We start from the raw sequence: 15,760 nt of genomic DNA, 5'->3' as shown, positions 1-15,760 counted from the left end.
ACTTTTGCATCCGGACCAGTTGTCAAAACTGTCTTCTAAAGAAATTGAGCAACAAGTATCCATTCTTATTGAGCAATTTCCGAATTAATTACCAAGGGAACGTGAAGCAGAACTGACGTCATTTCAGACTACTTTTCCTTCGACACAGAGTCACAAGGAGTTCTTGAATATCTTCAGTACCTGACTGAAAAAGCAGCTCATTCCCACATTTGGAAAATCTCCTCCTGCCTATTTAAATTGAGATAGCAGAGCGATCTTTCAGTGTGTTAAAGAGGATCAATAATTACTTGTGCTCTGTCATGGGTGAAACGCATCAAAACTAACTTTTAGTCCAGCAGATATGGGAATGGATTGTGCCTTTGATGATACAAGCATGAGCTTTGGCACACTGTTAGATCATGCCCAAAGGAAGATATTTAGCTGTTGGGCCATCGCAGAATTGTGCTGTGGCCAAAATGGCCACCACCGGTTGTTATTTTATCAGTTTCTCAGGTTCTAGACCAGCTAGGATATTGATTCTGGTGGCTAATCGTACATTTTCAAGGATGAGGAATGCAGTGGTACTATTTATAACATGCTAGCAACTGCCAAACTACATATATCTAGCATTCAGGGAATTAAATAATAGTAAAACCATCAAATATTAGCGGAGTTATGCACATTTTCTGGAATTTCAGAAGTAGCCCATGAGTTGTGTGCTGACCTCATAATTATGTTCATGTGTATTCATATATTTTGCTGCATATTCACACAGAACATCATAACAATGATAATCTATGTTGTTCGTACAGCTTTTGTGTACTTGTGTACACCTAGTAACAATGCCTAATCTGCATGTATATCTGTATGCTTTCAGTTGACCTGGACTGTGACTGTGGTGGCAGCCAACATATTTTCCTGGAGATTTCAGCTTATGGTAGAGTGGTGGTGGTATAACGAGTACATACTGTTCTCATATTATAACTAGTATATGCTGTTTTGAAGTAGCATAGTGCATAGGGACAAGGCCAAACGATACAAGGTGGTGGACCCTGATGAGCCGAGCTCATCAGGTAAACAGTGCCCGACCACAGACTGGAACAAATGTGTGCTGTGTCAGGAAGACACAGATGAGATGCTGACATGTCCATATAATTCAGCACATGGCACAGATGGGGCAGGATACAGGACCATAGCTGAGCATCTTGTAGCATTCGACAAGATCAGTTGCCTGCCAAGAAAACTAAAACTGTCACAACTGGATGAGGGTCAGGGCATCGAGGCAGCATTCCGGGTTCACAAAGCCAAGACTCCTGCAGATTGCAGTATAACAAAACAAAACTTCGGAGGACTGAAAAGAGGAAAACACACCACGATGATGACCCAGAAACCCACAAGTTCACCCGTCAGAGCATTGAACGTGAAACTCATTCAACAGAGACATTTTGGTAAAATAACAGACAACAGAGGTAAAATAAGACAACAAAGGTAAAATAGCAACCGGCGGTGGCCATTTTGGAAAATGGCCGCCATTTTGGCCACAGGACAATTCTGCGATGGCCCTAAAGCTAAATATCTTCCTTAGGGTATGATCTAACAGTGTGCCAAAGTTCATGCTTGTATCATCAAAGGCACAATTTCCCCAAATATTTCACTTATCTGCCAGACTATTTGCTCTCCATAGAGAAATAAATTCTTAAAGACCTAAATGTTGATGCAATGATTTCAAAATATGCAAGTGAGAAGAAGAGGAGAGGATTCAAGTCATAGTTTCATAATCAGATAATATGCGTCTTTCAAAATGATGTATTCCACCCCAGAATGCTTGGCATGCATGCACAGAAACACCGGGAAACACCGGCATTCAGGGCATCATTTAAAGTATATTGTGTGTGGTAGATACGGATTGTTACTCACAATAGCTCACCAAGCTTCTCAAATAAGGTGAAAATACTTGGAAAAGTAACTGAGAAAAAGTTCTGTGCCTCTGCACAACAAAAGACTTGGAGAACTTTCTCAGCTCGCCAAACGGGTAACAGCCCGTACTGCAAACTCTCCAATCATGTGGGCCGGTGCAAGGCCCAAGGGGACGGGCGTGTGCGACACAAACCCCCGACAGATCGCTACCATTGAATGGACGGGTTTATCTGGACAAGTTGCTTCTTAACACCGATGGGAAAGACATATCTGAGGCTTTTGGATATGCAGGGTAAGTTTAAAGTGATGACTGATGATATATGCTATTTATCATGTTGGGAGGGTGGAGGCGGGGGGGGGGGGGTAAGAGGGGTTGGAGCTACAGGAGCTGTTAGGACTGTTATAAATGTATTGTTTGTTTGGTTCCGGGGCCACAAGATAAATTATGCTACATTTTTGCATCTATTGCTAAAAGTTGAAGCATCCATTTGTCCCATTTGTGTGTATTTTTTTTGTGTTCACCGCGGCCTGCTAATTGTATTAACAGGAAGTGAGAGGAAATCAACACCTCTCGGTGTCATCCACAGATATTTCTCGTATCTCCTCTATTTCCATTGGCCCGATTTTCATTCAGGAACACAACAATTACCGTATGATTAACCATTTTGAAATTTGCACTCTTTCATCTAAATGCTGAAAATTATGGTGAAAAGACGAGTTGAATCACAGATTTCGCACGAGCAACGACAGGTTAAAAGTGCCCAGTGAGCAGAACCGAATCGGTTTAAACACACACAGCGCATGCGCAAAAGGCCTCATTTAGCATTCATACGTCATGTCAAAAGTCACGTATTTATTAGGACATGGTCCTGGTATAAACTGTCAGAAGTCTGAAGCTATGCTACTTTGTTGATAGATGTGAACTATTTACAACATTGGTCATTTCACAAGGAATTTCAACAATAAAATGTACAAAATCAGCTTCATATCTAACATAAATTGACGCCGGCCCCCCAAAAAAGCCTTGGTTTTTTTTTTAATCCTAATCGGGGCTGTTTACAAAATTAATTTTTGGTAAGGTCTTCAATCACACGAGATGGAAAACAGGACACCGACTTCACATAGCATCCAATAATGAGCTTAAAGGAGAACCCAAATGCAAAAAAATAATAATTCTGAAAACCTTTGACAATCATTAATCACAATCTAATTTGAAAGTAAAAAAAAATGCAATTTTTTTGCCGATCACAAAGTGTCGAAAAAAGGCCCGAGTGTGTCCACTCTCGATTTCTCCAGTGACGTCACAAGTTGAAGCATTCTTGATCTGAACGGCGGTTTAAGGGGCTGTCACACCTTGACGATTTAGCCAGCATCTGCCGACGTATGAAAAATTTGTCTAAAACGCTGGCACACGTCGAATGCATTATGGGTAAGTTTTGTAAACGTTAAGAGCACGCTGAAGTATGCTGGCATACGTCGCAGTACGCCGAGCTCGTCGACAAATTTTAACATGCTCAAAATTTTTCGACGTATGCCAGCGTATGACTCACACGTTCCGCATACGCTGGCCATAAGTTGTAGGCACGTTACGCGATCATTGACACACGTCGACACACGTTACTTGTAAGTTACTCATAAGTCGAAACACGTCGAGGTAATGTTTAGCGTACCCGAAACTTATTTATAACCTATGAGTAACGTGTTTTGAACCTATGTGTAACGTATCTCCAACGCATATTGACGTATGTAGATGTATTTGACGTCTTCCGGACGACCACAGAACTTACTGAACGTGTTTCTAACTTACAGCTACCGTATAATGGCGTATTGGCAGCGTTTAGGGGAATTAGTATATAAAAATGGGCTTCACAGGAGGAACCCGTCAGTGTTCCAGACTCCATGTTTTTTTTTCTTTTTTTTTTTTCTTCGGCATGACGGTGATGTGACACTTCGATTTCTCGCGCGGTTATTATTTAAATTGTTGAGCGGCAGCCTATTAATTTTATTATATTATAACCGCACTAGAAATCGAAGTGTCACATCACCGTCATGCCGAAGAAAAGAAAAAAAAAACCAAATAAAAAAAAACCATGGCGTCTGGAACACTGACGGGTTCCTCCTGTGAAGCCCATTTTTATATACCAATTCCCCTAAACGCTGCCAATACGCCATTATACGGTAGATGTAAGTTAGAAACATGTTCAGCAAGTTCTGTGGTCGGCCGGAAGACGTCAAATACGTCTACATACGTCAATATGCGTTGGAGATATGTTACACATAGGTTCAAAGCAAGTTACTCATAGGTTAGAAATAAGTTTCGGGTACGCTAAACATTACCTCGACGTGTTTCGACTTATGAGTAACTTACAAGTAACGTGTGTCGACATGTGTCAACGATCGCATAACTTGCCTTTAACTTATGGCCAGCGTATGCGGAACGTGTGCGTCATACTATACGCTGGCATACCTCGAAAAATTTTGAGCATGCTTAAAATTTGTCGACGTGCTTGGCGTACTACGACATCTGCCAGCGTGCTTCAGCATGCTCTTAACATATACAAAACTTACCCATAATGTATTCGACGTGTGCCAGGAAACGCTTTCGGGGGAATTGTGGATCCGTATCATTTTGAGCCTTGTGTGAGTGATTCAGAGGAAGATGGTGGAAGTGTTCGTGAAAATGAAAATGCTGGTCACATGATCACTTCAGCTCGGTAAGGTTTGATTTTCCGTTAAGTTGTCAGTTCATGAGGGAGGGATTTTGTATTAATTGATAAATCGGTTTATATTTTAATTGAGCAGAAATACCTGTCACCGCTCAACAGCATGGGTGCTACCGAGCACACTCGGGCATCGCAAACAAAATGGTCAACAAATGCTTTGTCCCACCGTCGCAAGCTGACCGAGTGTCTTGTATGTTATGGGATCGTCACGTTTTATACTTTTCCCATATGCCATTTGTGTCCGTGCCGTGTCCCACTGTCATGTCTGTGAGGTGTCGATGTCCCTCCATAGTGGATGGTGATTGTGGAGGGGAGAGAAAGGTGGAGAGGGGGTGTGAGATGGTGGTGGGTATTGTGGGGTGATGGTTGATGGGGAGATGGTGGAGGGGGCTGGGGGGGACCCTGAAGTAATTTCCAGTCCTCAGTCAAATGCTCTTGGAAGACATTATATATATATATATATATATATATATATATATATATATATATATATATATATGTATATGTATATATATATATATATATATATATATATATATATATATATATATATATATATATATATATGTATATGTATATATGTATATGTATATGTATATATATATATATATATATATATATATATATATATATATATATATATGTTCTCTTTACTATAAATAGATGGTGGTTCATTTGATTTGTAGATATTTGTGTTGATAATAGATAATTACATTTAGGTGCTCTTGTGGTATCTGCCGGGCAATGGCATCAGGTGTTTGGAATCACCACTCTAATTGTCCGTGTACATGTGCTGGTAGCTGGGTAGAGATGGTGTTACAGTTTCGAGTGACGGCTGTTTCTTCCACTTAACCATGGGTATGACATCCTCTATCATTCATGGCGAGAATCACAAAATCTCGTCATCGATGTTGTTTCATAACAGTGCACTGTAAAATGTTCCGAGCACAAAACGGGATATTTTGGCGGCTCGATCCATGTGGGTATTTCGGACAAACCTCATCCAATTTCTGGCAACCCTTCGATCTTCCGGAAAATGGTGAAGCACGACACCGTCTTGGTTTGTATTACAACCACCAAGGACGCATTGACTCAGCATATTTGTAGAAATTCGGAACTTATTCACCGTTTGGGTTAAATCGTATCGCGATGTAAACCATAAACAATACGGAAGTGACGCTCGCCTTCATGGTGAGATATCACGGCTAATCGTGAAGAAGAAGAAGTTTTTTAATTGCAAACTTGCATACCTTATAAATTGGAAACCAGAAAAAGACATCATATCTATTTTGTAGGATATCAAGGGATAGGTTAACGTCGAGGTGGTCTGAGCATTTGGGATCCCCCTTCAACTTGGTGTCCCATCTTCCAATGTTAATTATATTATTGGACATTAAAGATCCCAAGGTGTCCTAAGCGTAGAGCAAGTGATCGATTGCCGACATCTTGAACACATTCCAAATTCCTGCTCGAACTTATAGGGGGCACCGCATCAGAAAGCAGCTGCAGCCTTCAAAATTAAACTCGACTCCCTCGTCATGCTACCCACAGCCATGTGTTGCACACGAAAGAAGACAACTGCGCTGCTTTTTGATAATGATCAACATACAGTCAAAGCTTTAAGCTCAGCAATGAGCATTTTTTTTTCCTGTAAATATATATGTCAACTGAGGTTTGTCCTCAACTGTACCATTGATTTAAATTGGTGTTATTCTTGTAATGCCGTTCTTTGCTGGGTGGATTAAAATAGTTTTAGATGCCTGAACTTGTGGACTCAATGTCATGTTGCATTAGAGTTGCAATTAAAAGAAACGCTCATCCAGCCTGATGAGTTTAGCATGTTGTGCAGACAGTTTTCTGAAAGTCCGATAGTCCCCAGCAAATGCAAATAAATTGATTCACTGCACTGTCAGGGTCATTGTTTGACCACACCCTGAAACCAACTGCATTTCCCACTTTAAATGTATGACCTTACACTTGAAATACATAAGAAGAGGAACAAGTTTATAATTTAAAATCTGACATTCAATGCAGTCAGCGATGTTTTACGTGCTTTTGCACGAGGGCTTTAAAAGCTGTGTTTGCAAGTTTATAAACGAGGCTCGAGTTATCTCATGGCGAGTGGAAACATTTATAAACTTAAGGAATCGTTATTACATTGGACTCGACCGAGTATTTCATTTGAGTTATGAGTCGTATAATCTCAAGGTTGAGTCCTCACCCCTCGAGTCCAAGTTAAAGCCTATAGATGAGTTTTACTTCAAGTCACTCGAGTCTTACATCACTGGTTGTAATCAAAATAAATGAATGTTCAAAGGCAGGAAGAAGCCCTCTAATGGCCTGAAATATGTCTTCATTTAGGTTTTCCTTCAAAGACCGAGCCATGTTTTCTTTCACATTACATTCTGAAGTTTACATCAGACGTTATTCACAGTAGTATTGTTGTAACAATCCTTTTTAACGTCGTCTCTAAGAACTGGATACCTTCCCAGTTGGAGGTCATTTGGGGGCCATCCACATATTATGAAAATAAAAATGGTGAAATTTCCACCAACTCACTACCCCCTTACCCCCTTTCCTACCTCGACTCTTCAAATTATGCAAGTTCTAGTTTATTAAGCTGCAACAATTTTTTTTTGCTTATGTTCCTGATGCCTTCCTTGCTTGTTTTGTATAAGTGGTTATTGTTATTTTTTATTTACATTATCATGAAGCAAATTGTCCTTACTTACCTGTAGCTTGTAGCACGTCTCTTTATAATATACACGCCTGGGTGAAAAACGTGAAAAAAAGAGGCTTATAATATTTCTTAATGTGGTCCTGATGGGAAAGAGTATGGCCAGTAAATAAAACTTAGCTTTTAAAGTGAAATCCCAGGTAGCCAAGAATGCTGATCTGAATCTATTGCCATCGGTACAAGCTGGCAGGATGTCCTGCCAGAGTCGGGCTTGTAATATAGGCTTCCAGTAGAGTTTGTAAATCAATCACATGCAGGAGATTGTCATTGTTGTAATCTGCCTGGGATCTTTTATTCCATGAGTTATGTGGAACATCTAAAATGACAAACACTAAATGTTACCCGAATTTTGGGTGCATGCGACACAGGTTGCTCAAAAGATGACAATGTTTCTGAATTATTAGAAACTGATATACCATCTCTAATAAATTGTAAATACTCGGTTTCAATCTTCTGGAATTGATTTTGTTTGTCAATAAGTGACATTAAAGTGGGCTGGAAGGATGCCCTAGACTCCTCGAGGTACGCACACTCACCTGTAAGCTGTCTAGACTGGGTTTGAAATTGCGGCCCAGTTGTAAACTGTCATCCCAGCATTTCACAGGCAGGGTAATTCATCAATGTGTGTGCCATCCCCCAGATGGACGTTAAGCTGGGCGTCCAGTCTGCCAGCATTAGTCGGTGGACATTAAAGATCCCACAGTGTTGTTCGCGAAGGGAAGGTAAGCTATCACCGGCACGATAGCCAAATTCCAAATTTCTGTCCTGACTACTTCGTCGATCGCCAGGCCTGGCCAGCCAGGTCATGAGAGACGTGGGCCAAAAATCTCCCACGGCCAACCCACACGAATGTAGGAATAATTAGAGCCGTTAAAGAAGAAAAGGGTTATGTGACATTAAAGTCAAATGATTTTGATCAGCAATCGATGCATTTCGAACACAAAACCGTATCTCTTCATCTTACACTTTCTTGGAAACGGTTGCATCTTCCAATGTCAAGTTGCAGCGCCACCAGGTGGGAAGAAAGATATTAAGATGAGCTGCAAAGGCACAAAGAAAGTTGAACTTGATTGTGAGAATGAAGTCTCTCAAGGGCAGTGGCACGAAACACTAAGTCTCAAAGGAGACAGCGTGCAGTGCTCACATTACACGAAGATGATGGCGCAAGTTTTGATGCGAAGGTGGAGATTGGAGATGGATTTTAGTTGAAGAAGGGAAGTGGAAAGCAAATAAAAATATGGATGCTGGAGAAACACAAAGGGGTGATTAAGAACATTATCATTTTTAGAAATATATTTGAGAGTGCATCCCTTAATCGGATACATTACATATTACCACAATTTTTATGCCTACGATGACGACGTTGGCGGCATGATGCTTTTGAGTTGTCCCGACAGCCGTGTGTCCGTAAATACATACATACATACATACGTGCAAATTTTCTCTGTTTTCTCTGCAACCGCTTATACGATTGACACGAAATTTTGAGCAAAGATGCGACTCATCGTGCATGATATTGTAATGATAATTAAGACGTCATAAGTCATGTGGGATGACAGCCATGTTGAAAAAACGGAAAAACTTTTGACCTCTGTATCTCCTCAACCGGACGATGGAAAAAATTGAAACTTGGCAACTGGCAACTACTCCGCATGGGGAATAAGAGTGATTTGACTATGACGTCATCGGTGAAGTGGTATCCCGGATAAAAATTCGACAAGTAGAATGCGACATTCCATCAGTATGAAAATTTGTGAGGTTCATCTCAGGAAATATTTCAACACAGAAAAAACATTATGACATCATCCATCACGTGGTTTGGTAGCCATATTGTTAAAAAAAAAATGGGAAAAATCTTCTTCTCCAGAACCCCTTTGGATATTGAAGTGAAACTGCACACAAATGATCGACTGTCAATCATGAATTAAGTTTGATAAGTGTGATGTCATAGGTCACATCGTCTGGCAGCCATCTTGTATTTAGCACCTCTTCCTGTCCAGGCTGGAGTTCCTCAAGGTAGCGTTCTGGGCCCTGTTCTTTTTCTGGTTTTCATCAATGATCTCTCCGACTCTCTGGAAAATCCTCTTCATCTCTTTGCTGATGACTCCACCCTCTGCTGTACCATCTCTCATCCCTCATATCGGCAAGCTGCAGCCTGCTCACTCTCTGTAGATCTGGATAAAATCATAAACTGGTCCAATACATGGAATATGGCTTTTATTTCAACCCTGCCAAATCTCACACTGTCTCTCTGAAATGACCATCCGGAACCCCCCCCCCCCCATCTACTTTCTCAACAATCCTGTTGAAGAAGTCCTTTCATTCAAGCTTCTGGGTCTCACTACTTGCCATGATCTTTCCTGGGAAAGCCACATTTCCAAGCTGGCCTCCAAAGCCAGTCACCGACTGGGAATCCTCCATCACGCAAAGTCCTTTCTTGGCACAACTGAGCTGCTGACAACGTACAAAGCTTTCGTCCACAGCCTGATGGAGTACTACTCTCCCCTCTGGGCTGGTGCTCCCACCTCTCACCCTTCTCGGCTTCACGCTGTGGAAACCAAGGCATTTTGGATCACTGGTATCTTCTGTGATGAGGCTGAGTCTTTGGGTCTCTCACTCTCACTGCAGGCAGGTCGGTGGTCTTTCTGTCTTCGACCGTCTCTTCTCCGGTCATGCCCCCTCTCTCTGCTCTGTCTGCGATATGTCCCCCCCCCCCCCACTCCATATTTCTGCAGAGCGCTCAAGGTTTGACAGCAACCCCCTTCTGGTGAAACAACCAAAATCAAGAATCACTGTCCACCTTCACTCTTTCATCCCTCTTTTTTCCCCACCTTTGGAATAAACTCCCACACTCTCTTCAATCCCACTCTTCCCTCCAGGTCTTCAAAACAGCTCTTCACCACCATCTCTTATCTTCCCCCATCCAAAACCTCGACCTTTTCTACCCCTGCTCATCCACCACAAACCCACCTCCTTCAAATTCCCTGCTTTCCTTCCTGAAAGTCCCAGTCGTGTAATGACCTGCAAGTCCCTGTGGTGTCCATTTTGTTTTCCCCGTGTTCCCCGCCCCATCCCTATCCCTTCCACAGATCTCCTAATGTCTCTGTTCCACACTCTTTTGTCCTTTCCTCTCCAGCTCCTCTTATCACCTGCTCCCCTTATACATTCTGTGTGTTTGCTCTCACACAAGCCTTGACATTGTATACAAAATAAATAAATAAATCTTCTTCTCCAGAACGGCTGGACAGATTGAGGGGAAACTTCACAGGCTTGTTCCCCATGATTTGGGGATATTATGATGATAAAGAATAATTGATAAGTCACGTGGTTCGGCAGCCATATTAGATTGAAGAAAAATATTAAATCCTGTTCTCTGGAACCGCTTATCCAATCGAAGCAAAATTTATCAAGTATCATCAAATCAAATATCTGCATACAGTGCAGAAATGATGACATCACAGGTCACGTGTTTGAAACCGAAAATTTCAAACACGTTGAACCGAAACAGCCAAATTAGTTTGAAAACAGAAAATTAAAAAACCTTTTTCTCCAAAACCGCTTAATAGATCAATAGGAAACATGTTGCATTTCATGGAGAAAGGGCAGTGAATCACAACTGCAAAGTTTTGCATCAATTGCTATAGCGGTTTAAAAAAATATTGTTTTATTTTCCTTGAAACCAATGTGGCTGCCACACCACGTGACTGATGACGTCATTTTTAAGTCAAGTGCGTGCAGCAAGGGCAGTGGATCATAACTGCAAAGTCTAGTATTGATAGGTTAAATGGTTTCAGAAAAATAATCGTTTAATTATTTATTTAAAACCAACGTGGCTGCCACATCATGTGACTGATGAGATCATTGTTCAATAAAATATTTGTAGCAACAGTAGTGGATCATCACTGCAAAGTCTCGCATCGAAAGGCAAAGCGGTTTCAGAGAAATCATTTTTTCAAAATATGATCGACTCGGCATGGGGAATATTGGTTGAAAATTTCAACATCATCGGTCACATGGTTTAATTTGATAAAGAGGACATCGTGGGAATGAAATTGTTTTTCAAAAATATTTCTCTTGAACCGCTTCATCAATCAATGTGAAACGTCACAGTTACGATTGAGCAGACGTGTGGAATATATGTTTTAAATTTCAGCCTGATCGGATGTAGGGTCTGGCAGCCAGAATAATTTAATATTTTAAATCTGGGTTCAGGGATTTAAATCAAACTTGGTACAATTATTATAATGATGGAATAATGTGGGCAGAGGCATATCTGGCGACGTCGTGACGAAGGTTGTCGTTCTAGTTTTGGTGTACAATAACAACTTAATTTGCCAAAAAATAACAATCATAGACTTCTCAAATGTACAACTTGTCATGCTTCAGGATTGACTGAAACTCCTGATTTGTGTGAATCTAATTGTGGGTATAGAATCTTCAAATACAAAGCACTTCAATTATTTTTTTCCTTCTTTTGACTTGATGATCTCTTATCAATGTTTGTATGTCCGGCTGATTAAACAAAATAAAAGCTTTTCGGAAGAAGATTATATTCTGTATGAATCATTCTAAAATCAGAAGAGTGATCCAGTATCCAATAGGAATGTGCAGAGGTAGAAAACTTACCTTTGAGCTATATAGTCTGGGTTTGATTCCAGCCCCACAACAAACTGTGGGATTTGTGCTTCGCAGGCAGGTGCTACATTGCAAAATGTGTCATTCCTCGGATGGACATTAAATTGGGTGTAACAACTACGAGGACTGTTGCTGGTGGATGTTAAATATCCCATGGTGCAGTCTCTCAACAAATAGTAGGCAAGTTATTACCAGGACCCTGGCCTAACCCCTGCTCACATCAGCCATGGTCAAACATCAACCCCATATCATGGGAGAAGGCCCGAGAAGAATGAAGATGTACATTTTTCATTTTTGTGCCCTGTCTGCTGATACAATGTTTATATAAAAGTTAAGACCAGAACTACAAAAAATAGTTGTTCTTTATCATAATCATTGCCAATTTTTTTGTGTTTGCATGTTCGGTTCATATTATTGTCCTCTGCCCCTCCGACAATGTTGGAGACGGGGGACATTAAAATGAGCAACATCCGACTGGCCGACCGACCGATCATCTGTCCATGTACTTTTGTGTACGCAATATTTCAAAAGCCGTTGAACATTTAGCTTTCATATTGCAGATATATATTCCTCATGATATTATCTCAACCTGATTAGTTTGCGGCTGTGATTGACTGAATTATGCTGTCATGGCAATCATCTCGGTAACTTGGCTTGTGTACGCAATATTTCAAAAACCGTTCAAGATTTAGTTTTCATATTACCCGGATACAAAAGGTGGGGAACTGATAGCTTCAGTTCCTTCTTTGCTATATTTCATTAAAATTTTGTTAATTTCAAAATTTGAAGCTCTATTTGCCTGGAACTCACAATAACAAATAATTTGTTGTATGGGTTATTGATAGAACCACAATTCTAAACTGGTTTCCCTGTACACCCATAATTCTTTGGCGGCAGTGGCGCGGGTACTGCAGGATTCTGCCAACCCTACCGTGGAATCGCATGTGCAAGATTCATTGGCAACCGCAGCATCTACGTCGACTCTTTGGAAATGCAAGGGAAGCTGGAAAACCACATCACAGGTAGTAACCAGAAATTTGTCAAACAAAACAGTTTGGCCTGTTTGCCATTCCCATCTGAGCACTTTGCTCATCATGCTGCAATGCCAGGTTCAAATCCGATATATAATGTTGAGGTCTTTTTTCATATCTCCCCGATAACATTGCTTCCACGTAATACAAGTGTACAAGCTCCTCTATGAGCCGAACAGGCTGAAAGGAAAGACCCTAATCTCCTCAATGTCCATGAGTCTAAGAAGAAAAAAGAGACTAACCAACAAATTCAAAATTAAACTTAGAGTGTGCATAGGTTCGCTTGCTGTAATCATCCTCCATGCAGTTGTCTGCTGTAATCAACAACAGTTGCCAATGTATTGTTGTTTGTTCACACTCTATCCTATTTTAAAATCTGATCATCAAGCGAGCAAGCAGTGCACATCATTTTTAAAGTCTTGGTAAGACACAGCCGGGGTAAGGTTCGAACCACCCACCTCCAAGACTAGGCATAGACACTCGAACCATTACGCCACCTGATCTGGTCATTCATCAGTTAAACTATTGCAAATTACGTAAACGAAATAAAATCCAGATGTATAATTTTGTTCATGATCTCTCCCCTTCCAATAGTTGTGTCCACTGGTACAATTAAAACTAGAATGGCACTTAGTAGAGTGAATACCTCCACCTGGCTGAACAATTTTCGTTTTGAGAGGCTGAATCTGAAGCAGACCTTTGCCAAATTATAACCAGCTTGTTCTTGTCACATACCCAACTCATCCACTAAGCTTTGTCATAATCCATCCACAACATTTTGAAATACCATTCCACATATCGTTTTTTTGCACAATCTCTCAATGTTCCATCCATCCATCGGGACCTTACTCTGTGCAGAGCGTTGGTGCTGCCTAAGCGGTGTCCTGGGCTATTGGGCACAATCCCAGACGGGTCACCACTCTGACACAGGATACCAGCAAGCTGGTACTCATTTTGCCAACATCGGAAGGATGACAGACAGAGTCAACCCCACTTGGTATTAATTAAACGGCTTAGGAGGATTTGAATTCAGGACCATAGAATCCCAAGCAACATTCCTAACAATGGAAAAAAAAAACTCATGGGAATTGAACCTGTGTTCTCCACATCCTGAACTAAAAGTTCAAATGGGAATGCTAACAGGCCAACATGAATGAATGTACACACAATGCTGCCAGTTATTTGTTCTACTTGCCCAATTGTCCATGGACTTACTAATTAATCCTCGCATGTTAACAAAAGGATATTGTGGTGTTTCAGATAACATTTGAATTGTCAGACTTCTCTTGCATCTTAATTTTTCGTTTTGTTTCTGATCATGAATAACAACTGTTGATAAACTTTTATTTTTTCATACTCTCACATTTTTCTCTCGCTCATTTGATATTGCAGCTGCATTTACCATGATGGGTACCTCTAATCACCTGTCTGACCGCTGCTCTCAGTACGCCATCCCATCACTCTGCTTGTATGCCTTCCCGCCATGTGTCCTGGTGGGGTTCGGCTCACCAGCACCACAGCGCCTCTGCCGGGATGAGTGCGACATCTTGGAGAATGACCTTTGCCGTACAGAGTTTGTATTGGCACGCTCGAACCCTTCCCTACTGCTGCGACTCAGGCTGCCTGACTGCGGTGCACTCCCTGTAGCTCCCGACCCACAAGAAAGCACCTGTGTGCGTGTGGGAATCCCGCTCGCGGAGCTCATCAATCGAGGTACACAATGTCGCTATACGCCCTTACTTTCTTGGTACTGTTATCACAACCAATATTTTGGGGTGTGTGAAAGGGTGGTGGAAAAAATAAATTTCTGCAACTTTTTGCACCACTTTGTAAGTACTTTTGTACATTTTGTAATACAGCCATTACAAGTGATAAAACTTTTCATCTTACAGATATTGTTATCACATGAGCTATCAAAACAACACCTTCATTATCTTTGCTCAAGAAACATTGTACCACTACTGCATCTTAAACCACTATGGAAATGTCTCACCCACTGCTGTGTGCAAGAGAACCCACTTCCTTCATTTGTTGGGCCTTTAATATATAAACCTTAAGAATGATCAAACTCTTCATAACTGATTGTTGGCTGATATCAAACAGTACCAAACAAAATCAAAAATTCAGGAGATATCTCTTGCGATGCTTAACTTGCGAATTATTGTTTTCAAGCACCGATTATGGGTGGTGGTGGTGGTGGGTGGTAAAAATCTGTGAGAGTGCTAATGGTTGGTCATGGAAGAGGAGCAGGGGTGAAACACATTCCATACGTCCCAACTTTGCTAGCTGTCTATGAGGGTCCACCCAATGGTTAGGGGTTGCCAGATTTGACATGTGCCGGCAGCGAGCGTGTAAGTGCATGTCATAACGGGTGGGATTCGGGGCCCGCCTTAGGGATCCAAAAGCCCAAGGGTATTAGGTGATCTCTGGTGCATTCTCAGCTGGTTTGAAGCACTATTTTACAACACTGATTCAGCCAGTTTTTTCCGAAAAAAAATGTTATATTGGTGTGAAGCCACCACAGGTTTTGCTGTTTGTTGAGAAAAAATCAAGCATCTCCTTGAATTAAAACACTCAGTCATACAGTTCTTGGAGAGACAAATAATTAAGGCTTTTAAACAAAGTTATTTAACAAAGAATTAAGGATAACTTCACGCATGTGCATTATGACTACAGTGTTAGTTGAATTTCTACTCCTTTGCTGTAAGTCGAGGAATCTGACTGTCACAATGTATTCA

General features: G+C 41.1%; 1 protein-coding gene across 3 annotated transcripts in view; it reads left to right on the top strand.

Annotated features, from left to right (window-relative positions):
• The window catches only part of ROR1 (ROR family WNT receptor 1), a 167,964-nt gene that overhangs the window by 135,851 nt on the left and 16,353 nt on the right, over positions 1 to 15,760 (top strand). For all 3 annotated transcript variants that reach the window (XM_085884491.1, XM_085884492.1, XM_085884490.1), the window contains 2 exons: positions 12,889 to 13,013; positions 14,415 to 14,735. In XM_085884491.1, the coding sequence (XP_085740617.1) occupies positions 12,889 to 13,013; positions 14,415 to 14,735 (446 nt within the window). The remainder of the gene's footprint in view (positions 1 to 12,888; positions 13,014 to 14,414; positions 14,736 to 15,760) is intronic.

This window comes from Eptatretus burgeri, chromosome 6 (assembly GCF_056783735.1).
Source record: "Eptatretus burgeri isolate ZD-2024b chromosome 6, Ebu_testis_v1, whole genome shotgun sequence".
In the NCBI taxonomy this organism is placed as follows: Eukaryota; Metazoa; Chordata; class Myxini; order Myxiniformes; family Myxinidae; genus Eptatretus; species Eptatretus burgeri.
Note: the sequence above shows the minus strand (reverse complement) of the source record. Positions and strands in the feature narration are given on the sequence as shown.